Below are 20,039 nucleotides of genomic sequence, written 5' to 3'. Positions count from 1 at the left end.
TTGGGTCGCAAAAATCCGAGGGTAACATAGTAGATGACGGCAGAAAAAGACCTGCACGGTCCATCCAGTCTTCCCAACAAGATAAACTCATATGTGCTACTTTTTGTGTATACCTTACCTTGATTTGTATATCTGCCATTTTCAGGGCACAGACCATAGAAGTCTGCCCTCCCAATGCCATTTTCAGGTGCTTCAGTGTGTGAAGGAAGAGTGGGACTTGGGGATGATTGTGTCTGATGACCTTAAAGCTTTCAAACAGGTAGAAAAAGTGACGGCAAAAAGCCAGAAGGATGCTTGGGTACATAAAGAGAGGCATGACCAGCAGGAAAAAGGAGGTGATAAGGCAGTTGTATAAGTCTCTGGTGAGGCCTCATTTGGAGTACTGTGGCAGTTCTGGAGACCGCATCTAAGGAAAGATATAAACAGGATGGAGTCGGTCCAGAGGGCTGCTATGAAATTAGTAAGCAGTCTTGAATGCAAATATTATAGGGACAGGCTTATGAACCTCAACATGTATACGCTGGAAGAGAGGAGGGAGAGAGGAGACATAATAGAAACATTTAAATATCTCAAGGGCATTTATGTACAGGAAGAGAGCCTTTTTCAAATGAAGGAGAGCTCTGGAATGAGGGGGCATACAACAAAGTTGAGAGGGAATAGGCTTAGGAGCAACCTGTGGAAGTATTATTTCACAGAAAGAGTGGTGGAGGCATGGAATGGCCTCCCGGTGGAGGTGGTGGAGTCGAGGACTGACTGTTCCAGAGTTTAAAAAGGCATGGGATAAGCATGTGGGATCGCTTAGGAACAGGAAGAATTAGGGGTCAGAGAGGATGGGCAAACTGAATGGGTCATATGGCCTTTATCTGCCATCATGTTTCTATTTTTCTAAGTGTAATTTCTTACCCTCTATGACCATTTCTACATCTACCTTCCACATGCATTATGATGTAATCAGACTAGATTGTGAGCTCAAAGGAACAAATTGCTCTCTCTTTCCCTTATGGTTCTATGTAGTATTATGTAACCCAGTAGTGTTTTGGAATTTATAAGTTGTAGGAATGTTAATTATTTTATACTATACTATTGTTATGTGAAGGAGTAGCCTAGTGGTTAGTGCAGCAGACTTTTGATCCTTGATAACTGGTTTGGATTTTCACTGCAGCTGCTTGTGACTCTGGGCAAGTCTCTTAACCCTCCATTGCCCCAGGTACAAAATAAATACCTGTATATAATATGTAAACCACTTTCATTGTAACCACAGAAAGGCAGTATATCAAGTCCCGTTCCCCTATATTATACAATACATACTGACTTTTCTAACCAGGGGGTGAGAATTTGTTACAAAGAAAGTCTCTAGTTGTGAGACAGATACACTAAGCTGTCACAACATTTAGCTTTCTGTGGAGTTGAGGATAGCCTAATGGTTAACACGGCAGGCTGAAAACCTGGGAAGTCAGATTTCAAATCCCATTGCCACACAGATCCCAAGGATAGATCATCCCAAACAGTGACCATTTGTCTCAGTATCAAATTGTCTTACAAATGAAAAAAAAATAGCAGAGTAAAATATATATTTTTTCTTTGGTGTTTCTGAAAAGATGAAGACAGAAAAGGAAGCAATATGAGACTATTTTCAAAGGAACTTCCCCACAATAAAAGACCATAAAGGGGTGACAGCAGAGTTGCCAACCTTCACTCATTAGGAGTATGTCATAATCATTTGACAACTACCTTATTCATAACTTTAAACCCCTTCTCTCATTCATTAGAGACTCAGTACAAATAGATAGTCAAAACTGTAGGAAACTAGAAAGAATATGGTGAAAATCTAAAAATGGCGAAGGTAAAATTAATTAGAGAAGTGCTATACATTTCTATAAATTATAAATTACTATTAGGAAACAAAAGAAATGTTATATCAAACTAATTGGCTAAGAAATGGTAGATCAAAAGAAGTCATATGGTTTAGTTAATTACATGATTAAAATTGAAGATTTAGGAGCCATTTTACAATAGGGCAGTAGGGTTACCGCACGGGTAGTACATGGGAAAAGAGCACTATCGCCAGGCATGCCTAGGTACCCTATTGTAGTTATTGGCATGTGCCATTTCCAATGCTAGAAATTAATTTTTATTTTGTAATGTGGGGGTGGTGAGTAGGCATTCCTGGCGGTAATCAGGTAGAGCACAGCCCTCCAAAGGCACTGCTGCAGATCTTGAAGCTGTGAAGCCAGTCAGCCCAGGAACAGAAGAAAACACCTGCAGGTAAGTGCAAGTCTGTCCTTTCCTCTTCTTAGCCATTGCAAACCAAATGCATTGGAAAAGGTGACTTTAAACAGACACCAAATCAGGAGCTAACTAAAAGCACATCTGTCTCAGACACCATCTTGATTCACAACTTGACCCTTAGGTTAACTTTAAACTATGTATGTTAATATTTAAGATCTTGTATGGTGTTGTCCCATTGTATTTGAATATGATCATCTTTTAAAAGTCAGTTATAGCTACAATTAACATCTTTGCCATATCAGGCAGCAATGATATGGAATGCTCTTCCATCTTCAGCTTGTTTTCTAACAAATTATATGTTATTTAGAAGGGCAGTGAAAACCTTTATATTTCAAAAATGTTTGCTATGTAGAAAGCGATAACAAGCAATGTTTTCATTTATAATTTTTAAAATATTCTTATATGGTTTTATAGTGTTAAAATAGGCTGATTATTGGTAAATGTTTATATAATTCCTGAATTGTCCCAGCCACCTTACTATTAACCATATAGAACTAAGTAGATCATTGTGGGCTATATGAATGTAATGTAACAAAAGGTAAAGATAAAGGGGTCAATATTCAACTGCGGGAGTTAGCCCAGCTAACTCCCGTGGTTGGCACTAAGCCTGGATATTCGATGCTGGGCTGTTTCCATTGACCAGCATTGAATATCCAGTTTATTTTTTGGATGGTTTAAAGATAACCGGCTATGTCAATATTTAGACTTAGCCTGTTATCTTTAAATTGGCAAAGATACACCAGGTTTTCAAGTAGTTCATGAAACTTCAATGGATACCTCTCTTCATATCTTCTATAATGTAGTTGTCAATATATACATAAACAGTATTAAGGATCCTCCTTCGATGGCACACACCACTATAGATATTATTTCAAAATGTCCATACATCTTTTTTGTAAACTCCAGCTGATGAGAGCACTGTTACATCCTGCAACTACTTCTTCCCTCTTTTATTCAGGCAAACAATTGGGCTCATTTTCGAAAGAGAAGGTCGTCCATCTTTCGACATAAAACGGAAGATGGACGTCCTTCTCCCAGAGACATACAAATCGGTATAATCAAAACCCAATTTTGGATGTCTCCAACTGCAGTCCATCGCAAGGATGTCCAAAGTTCAAGGGTGCGTGGTGGAGGCGTAGTGAAAGCAGAAGTTGGGCATGCCTGACACTTGGACGTCTTTGATCCATAATCGAAAAAAAAAAAAAAAACAAGGGTGATGAACACATGGACGTTTTCACCCAGACCTGTTTTTTTAACGAATAAGACACAAAAAGGTGCTTGAAATGACCAGATGACCACTGGAGGAAATTGGGGATGACCTCCCGTTACTCCCCCAGTGGTCACTAACCCCCTCCCACCCTCAAAAACATCTTTAAAAATATGTTGTGCCAGCCTCAGATTTCATGACAGTGCATGAAGGTCCCAGGAGCAGTTTTAGTGGGTACTGCAGTGCACTTCAGACAGGCGGACCCAGGCCCATACCCCCCTACCTGTTACATTTGTGGAGGAAACAACGAGCTCTCCAAAACCCATCACAAACCCACTGTACTCACATCTAGGTGCCCCCCTTCACCCATAAGGACTATGGTAGTGGTGTACAGTTGTGGGTAGTGGGTTTTGGGGGGCTCCGCACACAAGGTAAAGGAGCTATGCTCCTGGGAGCATTTTATGAAGTCCACTGCAGTGCCCCCTAGGGTGCCCAGTTGGTGTCCTGGCATGTCAGGGGGACCAGTGCACTACAAATGCTGGCTCCTCCCACAACCAAATGGCTTACATTAGGACATTTTTGACATTTAAACAGCCACCAAATCAGGAGCTAACTCAAAGCACATCTGCCTCAGGCACCATCTTGATTCACAACTTGACCCTTGGGTTAACTTTAAACTATGTATTTTAATATTTAAGATCTTGCATGGTGTTGCTGGTTTTGTAGATCACCGAAAGTCAAAAATGTCCATGTCTAGGGAAGGCCAAATCTAGGGACGTTCAAATTTAAGAATTTGGACATCTCTGATGCTATTTTCCCCACCCCTGGATTTTGCAGTTTTGCAAGGACGTCCAAATCGGAACATGTATGTTTCTTTCGAAAATGCCCCTCTATCAGGCTTATTTTCGAAAGCGATCGCCGGGCATCTTCCGACATAAATCGGGAGATGGCCAGCGATCTCTCAAAAGCGGCAAAATCGGTATAATCGAAAGCTGCTTTTTTGACACCATCGCCGCTTTCCCATCGCCGAGCCGGTGAAAGTTCAAGGGGGCATGTCGGCGGCGTAGCAAAGGCGGGACATGGGCGGGCATGGGTGTGGCTACCAGATGGCCGGCTTTCACAGATAATGGAAAAAAAAAGCGGCGTTAATCAGTATTTCACCGGGTTTACTTGGTCCTTTTATTTTCACGACCAAGCCTCAAAAAGGTGCCCCAACTCACCAGATGACCACCGGAGGGAATGGGAGATGACCTCCCCGTACTCCCCCAGTGGTTACCAACCCCCTCCCACACTAAAAAATAAAAAATAAAAACATTTTTTGCCAGCCTGTATGCCAACCGCAAATGTCATACCCAGCTCCCTGACAGCAGTATGCAAGCCCCTGGAGCAGTTTTTAATGGGTGCAGTGCACTTCAGGCAGGCAGACCCAGGTCCAACCCCCCCTACCTGTTACACTTGTGGTGGTAAGTGTTGAGCCCTCCAAACCACCCCCAAAACCCACTGTACCCACATGTAGGTGCCCCCCTTCACCCATAAGGGCTATGGTAGTGGTGTAGAGTTGTGGGGAGTGGGTTTGGGGGGATTTGGGGGGCTCAGCACCCAAGGCAAGGGAGCTATGCACCTGGGAGCTATTTGTGTATTTTTAAAAAATTTTTAGAAGTGCCCCCTAGGGTTCCCGTTTGGTGTCCTGGCATGTCATGGGGACCAGTGCACTACAAATGCTGGATCCTCCCATGACCAAATGCTTTGGATGTAGCCGGGGTTGAAATGGCCTCTTTTAGCTTCCCTTATTGCTGAAAAACAAAAGCAGCCATCTCAAACCAGGCTAAATCCAAGGCGTTTGGCCGGTTCGAACCGTATTATCGAAACAAAAGATGGCCGGCCATCATTTTCGATAATACGGTTACGGCCTGCTGTTGCGCTGCCGCCAAAATAGATCACCGGCGATCTTGTTTCGCAGGCGCCGTTCGATTATGCCCCTCTGTGTTACCTCAATAATATCTTATCTGTTAGTATGTTTTCAACATTCTTGCACTACTTCATCAACTCTGATTTTCTTTTGCAGTCACTCTCTTCTTCATAAACCCAACACAGTCACTGCGTTTCGCTAAGTGTCATCAGGGGTTCAACTGAAAAATGTTAACTCTTTTTTCAAGCTGCATAATCAGAGCAGACCTCCATCTGAGTGAGTCTTATGCCATTTTCTAACAGCTCCATCGGAGGTATGCTCTGACTATAACTACAATATAGAAGTTATTAGGAAGGGTATCCATTGAAGTTTTATGAACTACACTATAGTACTTCATAAAGTACACATGACTATTACAAAAGTTGGATTGTGAAACTCTAGGGATAGAGGGATATTAATATATGGTTTGATTAGATTGGTGTGAATGAGAGGAGTGTGTGGTTAAGATTATGGGAATGTATTTTTATGTAAATTTGAGAATTTGAATAAAGAGATTTTGATACATCAAACAGAGAATAATAGTTACTATATTGATTGATACCAGTTGTAACTAAAACTCAGTAGATGATTATATATGTATATTCATTAGGGATATACTGAAAAGCAGGTGGTCCTCTAGGACAGGTTTGAAAACCACTGGTCTAGAAAATTTGAATAAAGACAATTAAGAAATGGACACTTTTGTGTGCTTCTATGAAGATATATGTAATGAGGTAACTTAGGCGTTGAGAAGAGGAAACAAACAATACTAAGCTTTATTGCATAGACTCCAAAGTATGTTATAAGAATAGCATCCTACCTTGTTCTGAAGTAGAATGCTGCACAGATTATTCCCACAATGATTATTCCAAAGATGATGCAGGAAATAGACAAAACCTGCCTTTGGTAAACGTCTTCACTCTCTGTGGATAATAAGAAAATGTTATGTTAACAAAGCTGATTAAAAAAAAAAAGCTTATCCATATTCAGTGGTGGTTTTCTGCCTCATTCCCAAACAGTGACCTCCAACCTTCCTGAACCAGTTTCCTTTTCCCAATTGAAATGGGAGTGGAAGGTGAAGGCTGCTTCTGACTCTAATCTGGCACCTCTTTGTTTAGAAAATTACTAGTGTTTGTCTTTATATCTGAAGCATTGCATACAAGTCACAAACAACTAACACAAGCTATTCACAGTTTCAAAAAGTCATATATAGTAATTATTTGAGATTTGGATTTTAGAACTAATTTTGTTAATTCTTTTTCTGGTCTAATATAGGAATGGGTAGACCATCAGACTTATTTTTGAAAGAGAAGGACACCCATCTTTCGACACAAATCGCAAGATGGGCGTCCTTCTCACAGGGTCGCTCAAATCGGCATAATCGAACGCTGATTTTGGGCATCCTCAACTGCTTTTCATCGCGGGGATGACCAAAGTTCACGGGGGTGTGTTGGAAGCATAGAGAAGGCGGGACTGGGGTGTGCTTAACACACGGGCGTTCTCGGCCGATAATGGAAAAAAGAAGGGAGTCCCTGACGAACACTTGGAGGACTTTACTTGGTCCTTTAATTTTTATGACCAAGCCACAAAAATGTGCCCTAAATGACCATATGACCACCGGAGGGAATCAGGGATGACCTCCCCTTCCTCCCCCAGTGGTCACTAACCCCCTCCCACCCTAAAAAAAATAATATTTTTTCCAGGCTCTATGCCAGCCTCAAATATTATACCCAGCTCCATGACAGCAGTATGCAGGTCCCTGGAGCAGTTTTAGTGGGTACTGCAGTGCACTTCAGGCAGGCGGACCCAGGCCCATCCCCCCTACCTGTTACACTTGTGGTGGTAAATGTGAGCCCTCCAAAACCCACCCAAAACCCACTGTACCCAAATCTAGGTGCCCCCTTCATCCCTAAGGGCTATGGTAGTGGTGTACAGTTGAGGGTTGTGGGTTTTGGGGGGCTCAGCACACAAGGTAAGGGAGCTATGTACCTGGGAGCTTTTTCTGAAGTCCAATGCAGTGCTCCCTAGGTTGCCCGGTTGGTGTCCTGGCATATAAGGGGGATCAGTGCACTACGAATGCTGGCTCCTCCCACAACCAAATGGCTTGGATTTAGTCGTTTCTGAGATGGGCGTCCTCAGTTTCCATTATCGCCGAAAATCGGGGATGACCATCTCTAGGGACGACCATCTTTGTCGACCTAAATGTTGAAATTTGTGCGTCCCCGACAATATTATCGAAACGAAAGATGGACGCCCATCTTGTTTCAATAATACGGGTTTCCCTGCCCCTTCGTGGCTTTCAACCCTAGGTGCCCTTTTGATGTTCATGAATTTACATGAGGTTTGTTGCACATATTATTACAAGTGTAAAATATCTGCACAGTATTATTCTACATGTTTGAAGATATATTTTATGTAATAATTTTTGAAATTACTAAACATAAGAGAAGAAAAATAAAAATGACAATAAATTTACAGGAGGTTTTTGGCTGACGATGAGGCAATGGCTCTTGAAGTACTTTAGCAATTAGGTATATGATCACCATGTACTGTGAGCCATTTGAGTGGTTACAACTTTGGAGTTTATTATCTTCACATATACAAACAAAATTATGGGATAATGAGGTAATTTTAACAAACTTCAAAAATAAGCTCCATCCTAATCCCCATTGGATTTTTGGAGTTTGAACTGATGGAATGTAGTGTTCAGAAGTATCTCTCCACCCACCTGGAGAACATACATATGAAGATAGAAAAGCATTGGATGAGGGGCCCAGTAACCGCACATCTCTTGGTTGATTACATCACTGACACCAGAACATCACACTTATATAGTCATTGTTTATTTATGGCTGGTTAGCCTAGCATTCTTTTCTAAAGTATTGAGATGGCCTAATCCCAAACTCAGATTTGATGGAATGGATGTGTGAGCCTGCCTGTAGTCATGTTTTTTGTAGGGCAATAACCTGTGATTTCCTGACTTTGCTGTGGCTAACATTACCTACCTATTTCTCTATCATCTTTGAAGTAATATTGTTCTTTGCATTATTCTTTTTGGCATTCTTTATGGTTCTAAGAGTTGGGAAACTTGGAATCACTGAATGCAGTGTAGATTCTGAGTCTGGCCTCCTCACCTCTGGTATTTCTTTATCAGGCTGCATATTATGTATTACATTACAGAGATTCAGGCAGGAAGATGGGAGCTTATTAGGCTCTTTGAAGTACTGGGTTGGTGACTTGTCCAATATGCAATATGTGAGATGACCTTTTAATATGGCTCAGAAGAAGGATTTAATTTATTTTATGCACTGAGTCATCTCCAGCTGAGAGCAATACTTAAATGTGCCTTGGCATCAGCTCATATATCCATGATAGCATTGGAACACACTCCATCGTATAGTGGTTACCTCTGGCTTGAATGTGCCAGTCAGCACATTGGCAGATGGCACTCTGGGACTTTTGTATCTTATGTTAAAAAGGCAGGTTGCATACCAAGTACTATCCAACAGTAGCATTTTCCATTTTTCTCCATTATTGATGCAGGACCTAACTGGTATCAATTGATGGTTTGGATAAGGTAGCAAATATGGTATTCTTTTTTGGTCTAGCAGCTCAGAGTTTTCAGTAGAATGAACAAGATGTAAAGGTATGCACTGAAACAACTTTTTTCCTACTCAACAGATATCCTACTATTACATTTAAGGGGTAACGTTCTGGGCAATTATTAGAAATGACCATACATGGCTTACATTCTGGCCTTCTAACAATTTTATACATTAGTCAGAGATCATTCCTCTTCACTGACAGCGTATTCTTAACAATAGGTGGGAAAAAGTTTATAGTATGCCATTAAGGTTTCTATTTTAGTCATGACTGGGATTCAGTGATTGGTATGCATCTTTCTAATATGGACCAAGACTTTTGTCTTGGAACAATCAAGAAATCACTGGAGAGAGTGCTGCAAGCATAAAGTTGGTCATAATCCCCTGGATTCTGAATATGACACTTACAACTGGGCACCGATTGAAAATATGTGCCCAAGTAAATTGGTTAATGAGCCAATTAGTGCCAATAATTGGAGCTAATCGACACTAGTTTGGATTTGTGTGCACATATTCCTATGTGCTATTTTATGATAATGTTCGCCAAAATCCCATGGTGCACAAATAAAAAGTGGGCATGACCATGGAAGGTGCATGGGTGGATCAAGGGTGTTCCTAACATTTGCACGCAGTGTTATAGAATATTGGAGATATGTGCTGAAATTGGGTGCTGGAAATAACACCTGGTTACAGAAGGCATAAGTCCAAGTGCCCAAATTTGTGCAACAAAATCAGTGTTTGATGCTGTTCTATAATGAGCACTCATCTTTCAATACCCTTGATAGAATAGTGTTGAGCACCATGCACTGACTCTAGGCCAATATCTTAGAAGACGTATTAGTTACCATGAGGTTGCATTTTAGTTTGAGAGTGTTCAAGCAATCCTGGAACAGTTTGCCCAGTGGTGGGAAGTTCACATTGGAGGGGGAGTTTTAGGAGTGAAGCTACTATTTTATTTATTTGGATTTTGCTCACCTATTTTTCAATAGTAGCTGAAGATGAGTTATATTCAGGTACACTGGGTATTTTCCTGTCCCTTGAGGGCTCACAATCTAAGTTTGTACCTGAGGCAATGGAAAGTTAAGTGACTTCCCCAAGATCACAAGGAGAACCAGTGGGATTTGAACTGGGCACCTCTGGATGTCAAGACTGGTGCTCTAACCACTAGGCCACTCCTCCACTCCCTATCCTTAAGACAATCATATCATATAGCTGGAATTCATTGATGCTTGGTTTGCTAGACCCCAGTACAATACCAGGCTGGTAGACTTCAGTATAGCCATGTATTGTTTTGAAAATTTGGCAACCTTTCTTGAATGGCAAGGGCCACTCAGGCAGCTTTGGCCAAATTTTGGAGATTGTTTACTAAAACTTAGCTCGAGTTATCTGCAACAGGGCCCATACGAATAAATTGGGCCCTGCTGCTGATAACTTGAGATAAGCTTTAGTAAACAGGGGGGTAGGTGTTGTTTGAATGGGATGGGCCACGAATGAGAGAAGAGATCATCCAAACCTCTTCTGTGTTATATATGTAGTGAGTATCAATCATGGGTAACTCTTAGATAACTGGGCTTGAGAATACTAGTTAGATTCATTTGTCAGGGTAACTTATTACATCTGCTGTCCTATGTATTTCCATTCTAAACAGATCTGTGTTTGTGAAGATTTGGGAAACAGGGAGGATAAGCGGACCAGACTGGGTAGCAGTTGTCCTGGTTATTGAAAAATAATTGAAAAAAAACAATTGTTATGTTGTAATTGCCTCTAAAACTTTCCCCAAAAGCTACCACTGTACTTTATCTCTTCCATTTCCTTCCCAAAATACAGTGCCTCTGGCTGAACGAAGATAATTACAAACTTTAACATTGATTAAGTAGAAGTTAAAAGCTCATGTTCTCATTGATATGTCCGACATGCACTTGCTTTCTACATGCTTTTTACTGCATTAATAATAAAGAACATGATTTTTCAATTTTCTTTAGAAAAGAAAAAAAAATAGCTCTAATTATAAAATAGAATTGATTTTTAAATTCTTGTTTCTTAAGAATTAATCACTTCCTACATTCCCAGGACAAGTTTTGAACTTGTGTCAACCTTAATCAGTGTCCCCAGTGTAATTATAAACCTTAATTAGGTAGTTTTAGAGTAATAAATTCATTTAATCCTGAATCTGGAATAGCTAAATAGTTAGCCATAAGAATGAAGAGGTGCTTTATTTTTCTAATAAAAATGGTGGAAGTTACTGATAAGAGCTTTTAATGTATTGGCATTTCATCATCTAGATACAACTGGGTCAATGTTTAAACTCCATGGTCAGTAATTTTTTTTAATGCTTGCCAGAATGTTTAAATATATTATGCATTGTCAGTATCACTATGATATAGTGAGAGACACTGAATATATAGAGACCACAATATTTGATATTATTTGGCTTATTTTAGGACAGTCTAAATGCATTGCTGTAATGACAATCGGTAATATACCACCTATTCCTAGAGTTAAGTGGAACGCCCATGTGGCACTATCTGTGTAATAAGAGAACTGAACAGAGAGGGTTGAAAGGACAAAACACAGTGCAAAGCAAAAAATGAAGTACCAAGAGCTTTCAAAAACAGGACAAGACCTTTTGTTTCACCACATAGATCAACCTTGTACGTAAGGAGACTCAATCTTGTACATCAGAGACCCAACACGGGCTGTGTTTTAGTGCACAGCACTTGTGTCAGGAGTCGTTTAATATCAAAAATCCAATATAAACTGCCCACCATACGCCACACTGGGATATTCCAAATAGTGATGGGACACTAAATTTGGATGGTGGCCACTGACCTAGCGGTAAGGTCTCACATGCTACCTGCGAAGAAACAATGTAGCATGCACCAATGTGGCCGCACTACCGATTACTGCCTGGAATGCACCCCCTTCCTCCGCTTTAGAAAATAAATAAAATATTTTCTACCATGGGATTTAGTGAATGCCAAACTTGGAATTACTATTACTGCCGGGTGCACGTGCTCCCTTGGCGGTAGTGCCAATTTAGCACATGTTACATGCGTGTTAGCCTCCCATGGCTTTGCAAAAGGACACTTAAAAGAGGTAGCCAGTTGAATCTGAGAACACAAAAGCATAGGAGTCAATCTAGGAGGTGGTAAGAAGTTATGAAACTAAAATGTGGTTGTTTTAGATTGATTAAGTACCAGTTCTATATAGTGCCACTGAAAATTCACAGGCAAGGCAGTTATCAATATAGGCACGATTTCATACAGAGCTGTCTAGTTTAAGGCAGCAAGAACTTGAATAAATGCTGCTATTTCAATCATTTGCATGGATAAGTGGGTACTTATGCATGTAAATGATCCCTTCCAAATTACTACCAAGTGTAAAAGTATGTGCATTGTTTGCATGGTTCATATTTTTAGATGGAGCATAGGTGGTATATACATAGAGGTGTGTTAATTATAAAATACTATAATTTGTGTGATTTCTTGCTACCTTCATTTATACAGGTCTCCCATCTTTTCAAATTAAAGATTACAACTGGTTCAAGACACAACCATATGCATCCTCACAGGACTTCATCAAATTGATCATATTTCTCCTGTACTTTAACAATATCATTGGCTTCCAATCACTTTTTGAATACAATATATATTTTTGATCCTTGCCTAGAAAATACTTTACACACAGATTCCATCTGCAGAGTCAGTTAGCTCATACCAGAATACAATCTACTTACTATTCAATTTTCTTTTACTCCATTTTTTATTTATCAATAATTCAAACATTAATCAAGCAAAGAAAAATACTTGTACAGAAAAGTATGATATAACAATGAACATATTTAAATACAAGTAAAACAAAAAAGAAAAAGAAAATCATCTGTCAATCATACTCATACACACATTGAGATCCAAGATTTCGATCAATGGAAATTCTAATTTAAGAAAAATAATAAAGACAAATTTAACCAAACATGTCACAGAATTCCTATTTATCAGTCAAAAAGAGAGCCAATCACTAGGTACATATTATCCCCCCCCCCCCCCCAGTGATCTATTTAGTTGACAAAAAAAACTGTAAGATGGGAAGGTTCATAGAAAACATATTTAACTGATCAATATCTGACTACACATTTACAAGGATAACGTAGGAAAAAATTAGCCCATAACTGAAGAACACATGGCTTCATTAATAAAAATTGCTTATGTATTTTCTGAGTGTCTCTAGAAATATCCGGAAAAATTAGAATTTTCAGTCCTAAAAAAGTATTTTCTTTATTTTTAAAGAACATTCTCATTAACCAAATTTTATCAGGTGCCAACACTACAGTAGCCACCAATGTTGACACAGTTACTAAATCAGTATCTGAGGATTCTAACTACTCAACTTTCGTCTCCTTGGCTCCATCCTTATGGAATGCTTTGCCCTTTCTCTCCATATTGACCAGTCTTATGAACATTTTAATATTGTTTTAAAGACTCACTTATTTACAAATGCCTTTTCAGCTGGTCTGGAGTTGTGAAGTACTGGCTGGCATGAGTGAGCTGCTATGTGTGCCTCAACTTGATTTACTAGCCTTGTCTTTCTTCACTTTTCTTATTCTCTTTCCTATTTGAGTTGGAGTTCCTTTTCCTTTTAAAATGCTGTATTTTGTTTGTAGTGATTGTAAACCGCTCTGATTATATGAAGGGTAGTATCAACATTAACTAAACTTCTAGATCAGGATTGGACAACCTCAGTCCTTGAGAGCTGCAACCCAGTCATGTTTTCAGGCTTTCCCTCAATGAATATGAATGAAATCTGTTTGCATACAATGAAAGTTGTACGTACAAATAGATCTCATGCATATTGTAACCGAGTCATCCTTCCAGGTACAACCAAGGCTGTCCCTGCTTAGCTTTGTCTGACTCTCATGTGCTGGGCTCTCCTGTACACCTCACGGTTAAGACCGGCTTCTTCCCACTCGCTCTCTCCCTCTGTTGATCAGAGTCGGTATAGCCCCTAGTTTCTTTCTTTACCCTCTTCCAGAGACTTTCACACTCTCAAAGTTCTAAGAAAAATCCTAGGCTTTATTGTTCAAGTTCTTCAAACACAGTATTAGTTTTGACTTAAATCAGTTCCTCCAGCATGGATAGTTCAGCTTATTATTAACAGTCCTTATTTCCAGCACAGTTCAGTCCTATTTTCCACATGACAGTTGCTGACTCTGCTTACCAACACAACCTAACCCACAGCACTATCTTTTATCAGCAGACAGTTTCTGGGTTAGTTTCCACCAGCCTCCTCTCCACTGGCTCACTTTAGCCTCCCCCAACATCCACAATCTTGGCAATACAGAGGCCATAAAAGCTTTTACCTTTTCCCCACGAATCTGAGCCAAACCAGCCACCTCCATACACTCTTCCCCCTCTTCCTCCCCCATTTCCTCTTTATTGCATTCCATCTCTTCCTCCTCCCTAATTTCCCTCAGCTGTTTCTCATCCCTTGGCTCAGAACTCATCTCCCAATCATTCACTTCCCCCTCCCCCTCCTGTGAGTCCAACTGACCGTGCAATGGCTTCTGGGGGTGTAGTTGTTTTCCCTGAACTAGAGATTTCACCGCTGGTTTGGCCACCAGAGGGCGAACTGCTCGCTTAGCAGGTCGGAATGAGGAAGGATGCTGACTATTAAAGGAACAGCCACCCCCCTTTCTTCGTCCCAGTACTATAGAGTGCTCACAATATTAATTGGGGAACTCCTGAAAACCTGACTGGGTTGCAGCTCTCGAGGACTGAGGTCGCTCACCCCCGCTGTAAATGCTGGTGTAAGAAATTGTGCCTTAAATCAATGCATGTTTTTTTGCCACTTAGTTTATAAAGATAAAATTAGGCTCTTAATTTTTTTTTATAAAATAGGCTTGAAATAGGTGTATTTTTGCTATCTTATACTAGGTGCCTAGTTATAAAAAAATTAGCCTTATACTCCTGGATTCTATATAGCGCACCTAGAGATCCATGTCAAAATCCAAGCATATTCTGTAACAATGTGCAAAACTTAATTGGCTTTGATAACAGCTTCTAACAAGTAATAACAAGCACTAATTGGCAATAATTACCATTTACACACACAAGTCACTAAGCGTATTCTGTAACGCAGTGCGCCTCACTTCTAACATATGCAGGCAAAAAGGGGCATAGTTATGGGCGGGAAAATGGGCATTTCGTGGGCATTCCAAAATTTATGTGCGTAGTTATGTCCCTTGGCTCTTTGATATCATCCCATGGCTTTCAATACCATCTCTATGCTGATGACTCCCAAATTTACCTCTCTACCCCTGAAATCTCAACCAGCATCCAGACCAATGTTTCAGCCTGCCTATCTGATATCGCTGCCTGGATGTCTCAACATCATCTGAAACTTAACATGGCCAAAACTGAGCTTCTCATCTTTCCCCCTAAACCTACTTCTCCTCTCCCCCCTTTCTCTATTGCTGTGGATGGCACTCTCATTCCCCCTGTCTCATCAGCTCGTAACCTTGGGGGTCATCTTTGACTCCTCTCTCTCTCCTTCTCTGCTCATATTCAACAGATTGCCAAAACCTGTCGTTTCTTTCTCTATAATATTAGCAAAATCCGTCCCTTCATCTCTGAGCACTCTACCAGAACTCTTATCCACACTCTTATCACCTCTCGTCTTGATTATTGTAACCTACTTCTCACCGGCCTCCCTCTTAGCCATCTCTCTCCTCTTCAATCAGTCCAAAACTCTGCTGCGTGGCTCATTTTCCACCAAAGTCACTATGCTCACATTAGCCCTCTCCTTAAGTCACTTCACTGGCTCCCTATCCATTTCCGTATTCAGGTCAAGCTTCTCTTATTGATCTATAAGTTCATTCAATCTGCTGCTCCCCAGTACCTCTCCACTCTCGTCTGTCACTACGCCCCCTCGGGTACTCCGTTCTGTAGATGAATCTCTCTTATCCGTCCCCTTCTCCTCTACTGCTAATTCTAGACTGTGTTCCTTTTATCTTGCTGCACCTCATGCCTGGAATAGATTTCCCGAGCCTGTACGTCTAGCCCTGTCTTTGGCCGTTTTCAAGTCCAAACTTAAAGCCCACCTCTTTACCACTGCTTTTGACACCTAACTACCACTCACTTGCCCTGTCCTTTATCCTCATCTCTTTATTTCCTTACCCTTAATTGTTCTGTCTGTTTACCTGTCTTATCTAGATTGTAAGCTCTTTGAGCAGGGACTGTCTTTTTGTGTATGATGTACAGCGCTGTGTATGCCTTGTAGCGCTATAGAAATGATAAATAGTAGTAGTAGTAGTTATAGAATATGGCCCACTGTGCCTAAATCAACATGCATGGATTTACGCAATGTTTTCATTGGTGTAAATGGATGCATATAATTTTATGCACTGGGATATCAACTAAGCGTATTCTATACACATGCCTAAATCTAGGCACCGCTTATAGAATACACTTAGTTCACATTGTTTTCTGCGCTTATTTTTTAGGTGCCATATATAGAATCTTCTCCTTAGCGGTTGCCATAATGGGGGCAGTTCTATAACTGGGCCCTCTCTTGTGGGTGCCTCAATGATGCATGTGGATCATCTCTTCTATAATGGCATCTGAATGCCTGGATTCCATGATAGAAAGCTAGCATCTTCATTGATGTGCCTAAATATAAAGACATTCATTTACAACAAAAGAAGAGGCAGTCACCGACTGCAAAGTGCAGGCAGATAAAAAGAAGCAATGTAGCAGCTTAGAATGGCTCAAAAGGTGCTTTATTCAAATTCATCCAATATATCAAATGTGGTATTGGGTGTCAAATATCCAGACTTCCACACAAAATTATAACTTTAACCTGACATGTTTCAGCAATCATAACACCATAACAATATATCTGCGTTTCAAAGTATACCATTTCATACAGACAATAGAACCCTCTGTAATAGTGCAATATTACTGAAAAAAAGCTCTTTTTTCAGTTGCAGGTGTAAATGGGTGCTGCAAGCAATCTGCATAAGTTACAATATTCTTTAAGCTGCACATATAACTGATCCATGTACTTCTGAACCCATATCCTTCTCATGCTCTGTGTGTATTCCCCCTTGAAGTTGCATGCTACAATATGTGCCTTTCTAGAAAAGCTCATTGTGCCGTTACGCATGTGACAGTTTTCTGTACACTTACACATGCAAGGTGCATATTATTCATTTATTTATTTGTTTGTTTGTTGCATTTATATCCCACATTTTCCCACCTATTTGCAGGCTCAATGTGGCTTACATAATACCGTGATGGCGATCACCAATTTCGGTAGGAGAAATACAAAGTGGTCCATTGCATATAATTGCATATGCTCAGTTATAGACTTGCCTTTTATTTGGATAAGTGCCCTACCATTCTATTGTCAAGTTGTGGCATTCTAATTTGAGCCTGAAGTACTGTCATTTATTTATCATCTGGATGAAGAGATATCAGATACAAATGATATTTTAACAGGTATGTACTACATAGCTTGGTATGCTGTTTTTTTATTGGCTACTTGCTGTATATTCCCATTTTAGAAAGGATGTAGAAGTTTGAATTCAGGCATCCAGGTCAGGACATCATAAGTTTCATTAGTATGTTAGAACAGAATCTGCTGATGTTGAAGCTATTCTTTAAAATCAGGAGAAATGGACATTTATGCCCAAGTGCAAATGTTCAAAGGTTGGAAAATTTAACTGTTAGTGGTACTAATAGATGTTGGCCACAACAAAAAGGAGGTGCAAACCCTCACGGAACCGTGAGATATAGAGGATACCAAAAAATGTGTTTATTCATATAAAAAATGATGACCCGACACAGCCGTGTTTCGGCCCAAAGGCCTGCCTCAGGGGTCTTTATAACCTCAGGTAGTATAATGTGAAGCATGCACTCTGAGAAGAATGATGTAGCTGGACCCACTTGGGTCTCCTCTCCTCGGAAAATGTTTTTTTTGTAATGACCAGGAACAAGCCTGTAATACTTTTCTCCTCTTAGGAGAGGAGTATTACAGGCTTGTTCCTGGTCATTACAAAAAAAAAAAAATTCCGAGGAGAGGAGACCCAAGTGGGTCCAGCTACATCATTCTTCTCAGAGTGCATGCTTCACATTATACTACCTGAGGTTATAAAGACCCCTGAGGCAGGCCTTTGGGCCGAAACACGGCCATGTCGGGTCATCATTTTTTATATGAATAAACACATTTTTTGGTATCCTCATTCGTTCTCCTCACTTTTTTTGTTCTATAAGTAATAGATGTTGGCCTTGTGAGTTCACTGTGGGTACTTTATCTTATATGTTGTATGTTTGTGTTAATTTGAATCAGTTTCGGGTTCAGTGTGGGTGTGGATTACTAGTATGTTAGAAATTCAGTCTGATATGAGTTATATAATAGTTATTTGGAGGTCAGCTGCTTTACCTCATCTAGTAAGTAAAGAGAGGGCTAGATCATTTCATGTACATATGGCTATAGCAATAGGGGCTATATTGTCTAAGTGGAAGGATAATACTGTGTTGTCCATCATTTGTGCTCCTTAAGGGCCTCTTTTACAAAGGCATGCTAGCATTTTTAGTGCATGCATTAAATATGTGTGTGCTAAATGTCACAGATGCCCATATATTCCTATGGTGTCTCTAGCAGTTTACGCACACTAAAAACGCTAGCATGCCTTTGTAAAAGATTCCTTTAGATTTATATTATCAAAATGCTAAGATGTGATTTTGAATGAAATCACAGTTTATTTGTAATATGGGACAATGTAATGTGTTTGTATAACCCCCGTTTTGTTGCAGAGTTATATTGTTTACATTTTCTTTATTCATGAAAAGGTTGAACTATATAGAAAAAAAAGTCTAAAATTTCAACTGGTTGAAAATCAGTACATACATGTGTTTTTGCTGGCACATACACAGTTATCTTTGCAATAATAGAAATGTAAATGTGTATTTTTCCCAGTGCTATCACAGAATATGGTATCTCTTATCAGCTTGGCTTTTAGGGAGAAGAAAAACCACTGGGAGAATAAGGAAGCAACCTCCCTTAATCCCTCAGGTGCAGTGCTGCCCAATCAGAGCAGTCTGTCAAAACCTAAACGTGTTTGGTAGCAGGTGTAAATCTTGAAGTTGATCTGTTAGGACATCTACATTTAATCACCTTCTAAACTGGGGAATAAATGTATATTTTCTAGGCATGGCCTAGTCCTGCCCAGACCACACCCCCTTGCCATTTGCACTCACTTGGGCTGTATGACGTGCATATTCTGGCTTTGTAAAATGGGAACTTAGATGCTTATGTAAGGTGAACATTTCAGGACTGGTTTATGCACATCTCAAACAAAAATAGCCCTTTTATAATGACCACCATAGTTTATGTGTTTATTTATCTACAGGCAGTTATAGTACATATGTAAATGCTAGAGCAAGGGATGTTTTGCAAGGTTTAGCATAAAAGACAGGAGAGAGAAAGAGAGAAGAAAGAGAGACTATGAGAGACATATCAAGGGAGGGGATACACTAACTCAGAGACTCTGGAGCACTTAAATATCATGATTATGTAGACAAGAATATTCAATCTCAAATCAATGACTAGCTGATGACAACTGCTTTCCAGATGTTTTTGGAAACTGTACAGAGTAGTAGACAAATTGCAATCATTAAAAAAAAGCCTATTGCATTGACTATAGTGAATGTTGTACTTTATGTGTTCTGTGTTCTCTGTACTCTCAGATGGCATGAACAGTTTGCAGAAAGATGTTAACTGGAAAACGCCTTTCAAAATCCACCCATATATATGTTAAGTGATATAGGAATTTGTAAGTGCTATGCCAATAAATATTCAACTATTCATACTGATTAAGGGCCCCTTTTACTAAGCTGCATAGGTGCCGTAATTTCAATTTTGGCGTGCATCTGCTACGCACATCTGAAAAAAAAATTTTATTTTCTGGTGCATATAGCAGACTTGTGCGAAGTGG

The 20,039-nt window shown here is 40.0% G+C and overlaps 1 protein-coding gene across 3 annotated transcripts in view; it reads right to left on the bottom strand.

The window, feature by feature from the left end:
* Positions 1–20,039, bottom strand: part of NRG3 (neuregulin 3) — a 1,503,806-nt gene that overhangs the window by 114,526 nt on the left and 1,369,241 nt on the right. For all 3 annotated transcript variants that reach the window (XM_030203279.1, XM_030203281.1, XM_030203280.1), the window contains exon 5: positions 6,265–6,367. In XM_030203279.1, coding sequence (XP_030059139.1) covers positions 6,265–6,367 — 103 coding nt within the window. The remainder of the gene's footprint in view (positions 1–6,264; positions 6,368–20,039) is intronic.

Source organism: Microcaecilia unicolor, chromosome 5 (assembly GCF_901765095.1).
Source record: "Microcaecilia unicolor chromosome 5, aMicUni1.1, whole genome shotgun sequence".
NCBI classification, from domain to species: Eukaryota; Metazoa; Chordata; class Amphibia; order Gymnophiona; family Siphonopidae; genus Microcaecilia; species Microcaecilia unicolor.
This window is presented reverse-complemented; position numbering and strand designations above follow the sequence as displayed.